The sequence below is a fragment of the Cyprinodon variegatus genome, unplaced genomic scaffold (assembly GCF_000732505.1).
Source record: "Cyprinodon variegatus isolate N-32 unplaced genomic scaffold, C_variegatus-1.0 Scaffold1443, whole genome shotgun sequence".
NCBI classification, from domain to species: Eukaryota; Metazoa; Chordata; class Actinopteri; order Cyprinodontiformes; family Cyprinodontidae; genus Cyprinodon; species Cyprinodon variegatus.
Genome location: NW_015151896.1, coordinates 70942 through 74054, shown reverse-complemented (window position 1 = coordinate 74054; position 3113 = coordinate 70942). Strand labels below are relative to the sequence as shown.

Sequence of the window (3113 nt, the reverse complement as noted above, 5' to 3'; positions counted from 1 at the left end):
AAAATTACAGTTAAAAGGAAGGATTGTAGCACTTTTTATGCGCCTTTCAAAAACTTATAGTGCAGCATCCATTTCGATCCCACGTCTCTAACATTTTAGGAACCGTATGATATTTAGTGAGAGCACTCTGTACATCACTGAATGAAGAGAAGGGGCAATCAAATGTGTCAACTCAGAGGGAACCAGACCATCCAGTCAATTTTTGACATTACATTCAGGAAGGCTTTAAACCATTAAAATAATTACTTTTTGCTAAAAATAGCTGGAATCTTTATTATTATTTGGACTGTTTTTAGAAGCAGGAGAGACTTCAGAAGAACAGAAATTTATAATGAATTTTGCATAAAGTAATTCATAACTTCAGTAATTCAGCTTATGTCGTATTGCATATCATGTTCCACCCCATTTAAAAAAGTTAATTACTAGCAGGCGTAACAAAAGGTAACAGAATAACATGTAAATTATTGGTTAATTCAAAGTGCTTAAAGAAACAAACAAGCCTTTGTTTGAGTTTTCCTTTATTTGAATTATACAATGTGTGGAGCAGTTGGACATGCTTCACTTTTAAGCGTTAAACTCATGCTGTGAGTTCAGTCAATTATAAAAATAACTAAAGAAAACTTTTTTATTTCCACTGAAGCGTTTTGACACAATTTACAAAACTGAATGCTACAGAGCTGCTAATATTTTCCTTAAAAGGTATAAGTTGGACAATAAAGTGCAGATACTTACAACCTACAATAACGACAATATTGCAGACTTAAAAAAAAAACTACATACCTTACATACTTTATTTATTATAATAACACAAAATATTTAAAGCACTCTTTAAGACGGATAAACTTGAACATCTCTTCATTAGAAAGCCTTGGAAATTCTCAATGTAACTTTCTAAAATGTAACAGTATAGAAGGAGTAACATCTAAGATGTGTAAAAAATGTGAGAAAGATTTTTGTTTTCATTCAAAGCTAAAATAAACCATAGCTTATTCATCGGCCATTTTTGTTTCAGTACTCAGAGAAGCTCCCAAGTGAACCCAGACATTATAAAAATAATGATCAAAAACATAAATATACTAAGAATAAACTGAATATTGTTTTAAATAAATGAGAATAAACTCAAGAACACTTTTATTAAACAGGTTAAAATAAAATGACGGAAGGTTTTCAGTATTAAAATTGCAGCCATGCTATGAGAAAAAGGTTTAGCCCGTCTTGTTGAAACAAGTTGTTTTGAAAACAAACACGAGTTGCATCGACGTTGAACAAAGTGTGGTTAAAAGCCGTTTGCCTGATAAGCTGGCCACAGAGGCACTGCAAAGCAGGGGATTAACTTATCTTATCTTAAAGCTGTGGTGAGTTTAAACCAGCTGCATGTTTTTGAGAGCAAATAAAAGGTTTATCTTGTCAAGGAGAGAAAGACTCCCTATGGATAAAAATAAATAAATAGTACATCAGTTAGAAGGAGCAGTCTTGCAGAGGAATGCTTGCTTCCAATTATAACTATAAAAGATCTTACATTGCATAACGGAAAATATGCAATCATACTTACATCTTCAGGGTGTGAACCTGAGGAAGGTTTTCAGATTTTAGAGCTCTGAGTCTGTGAGTCAGTGCTTTGCATGGGGGCTGACTCTTTCATATTTTTTAGAGTCAAAACAAAGTAAATGAAGATGAATAAACCTGCAAAATACAAAGAAAAGAAAGAATGAGCTTAGATTTGGTAGAGTGTACAGGAAGGAGGCGAGGCTCATGCAAATCATGCAAATGTAAAATATAAACAACAAACTTTCTCAGAACAATATTAAAAGTATTGATTTTACAAACACTAGAGGTAACAATACAACAAGGACAGATCTACAGGAGGGCGGGGGGGGACAGCTTCCCCTCAGCAGCCATGTTATTATTAACTAATCCCATCTTTGTGCAGAGGCATCTTACAGCCTTCAGATGAAACATGAATTTACAAAACAAAAACAATATATAGTTTTATATATATATGCATTTTACACAACAAAAAGTCAAAATCTAGATAAGTAAATTTTTATTAAAATAAGTGCATTTGTTCTTGGATTGAGGAAGCAAAAGACACATTTTGCCAGTGGAACAAGACAATTTATAATTAATAAATAAAACACAATTGCATTGTCTTATTTCAAGTGCATTTTATTTAATTATCTTATTTTGAGAGTAAAAAGACTAATTCTATTGGCAAACTAGAGAAGGTAAACTACTCATTTACCTACTCAAAATAAGGGTAAATACACTTAATTTAATACATTTTTACTCACTTCTAGATTGTTTTTCCAGTGTATATCCGATATGTAGAATAATACATTGGCTACCATTATGACGATATTTCTAAATAGAGCTACTTGTGTGGAAATGTGATAAATTCTGGTTTCCTATTTTGATAAACAGGCATAATCAGTTCTCTAAGTTTAATTTTAGTTTATCTGTGAGAGATTTATGTCCAACATTCCCACTCTGACTGGATATATTGTGCCTCTTTTGCCCGCAACATACATGCTACATCATATTGTGATACAGTACAAAACCTTAACCAAAATGCATTATGTTATCATGACTCATATAAAAAACACTTAAACTAACCTTGCAATGAGTTCACAATGCAGAAGATGTAGAGGACAGGAGTATTCACGTAGCCCAGTGAGAAGAAGATCAGGCCCCAAGTGAGACCAAGCAGAACCATGAGAACCAGCAGGGTGAACATTTTTTTCTTAGCTGCATTACGCTCAGCTTGTCTGCGCTGCAGAAAGTGAGGAGAAAAGCAAAGTCATTGCAAAACCAAGAAAACCAAAATACGGAAAGTCCAATGATCAGTTTTGGATAAAATATTATCTAAATATGCAAATTCACAGGCTGAAAATCAAATAATATGAACATCATGTTAGTTCATCCAACAAGATGTAAACGAGAATATTCAGAATTCAAACTTCGGAAAGTACTTTAAATAAAAAATTAAAATGATCAGTGTTTTTAATTCAGAGTAATTTTCATGTGGATGTGCTTTACTGGAGGCATCCATGTTTGTCAAAGAACACTACTGCCACCTACTGGTTAGTGACATTGTCACGGTGCGGTATCGGCTG

The 3113-nt window shown here is 33.2% G+C and overlaps 1 protein-coding gene across 1 annotated transcript in view; it reads right to left on the bottom strand.

The window, feature by feature from the left end:
- Window positions 1-1302: 1302 nt before the first annotated feature.
- Window positions 1303-3113, bottom strand: part of LOC107103426 (adhesion G-protein coupled receptor G2-like) — a 20469-nt gene continuing 18658 nt past the window's right edge. The window contains exons 11-13 of the mRNA XM_015403133.1: window positions 2614-2770; window positions 1553-1683; window positions 1303-1426 (exon numbers count right to left, since the gene is read on the bottom strand). Coding sequence (XP_015258619.1) covers window positions 1583-1683; window positions 2614-2770 — 258 coding nt within the window. The 3' untranslated portion in view covers window positions 1303-1426; window positions 1553-1582. The remainder of the gene's footprint in view (window positions 1427-1552; window positions 1684-2613; window positions 2771-3113) is intronic.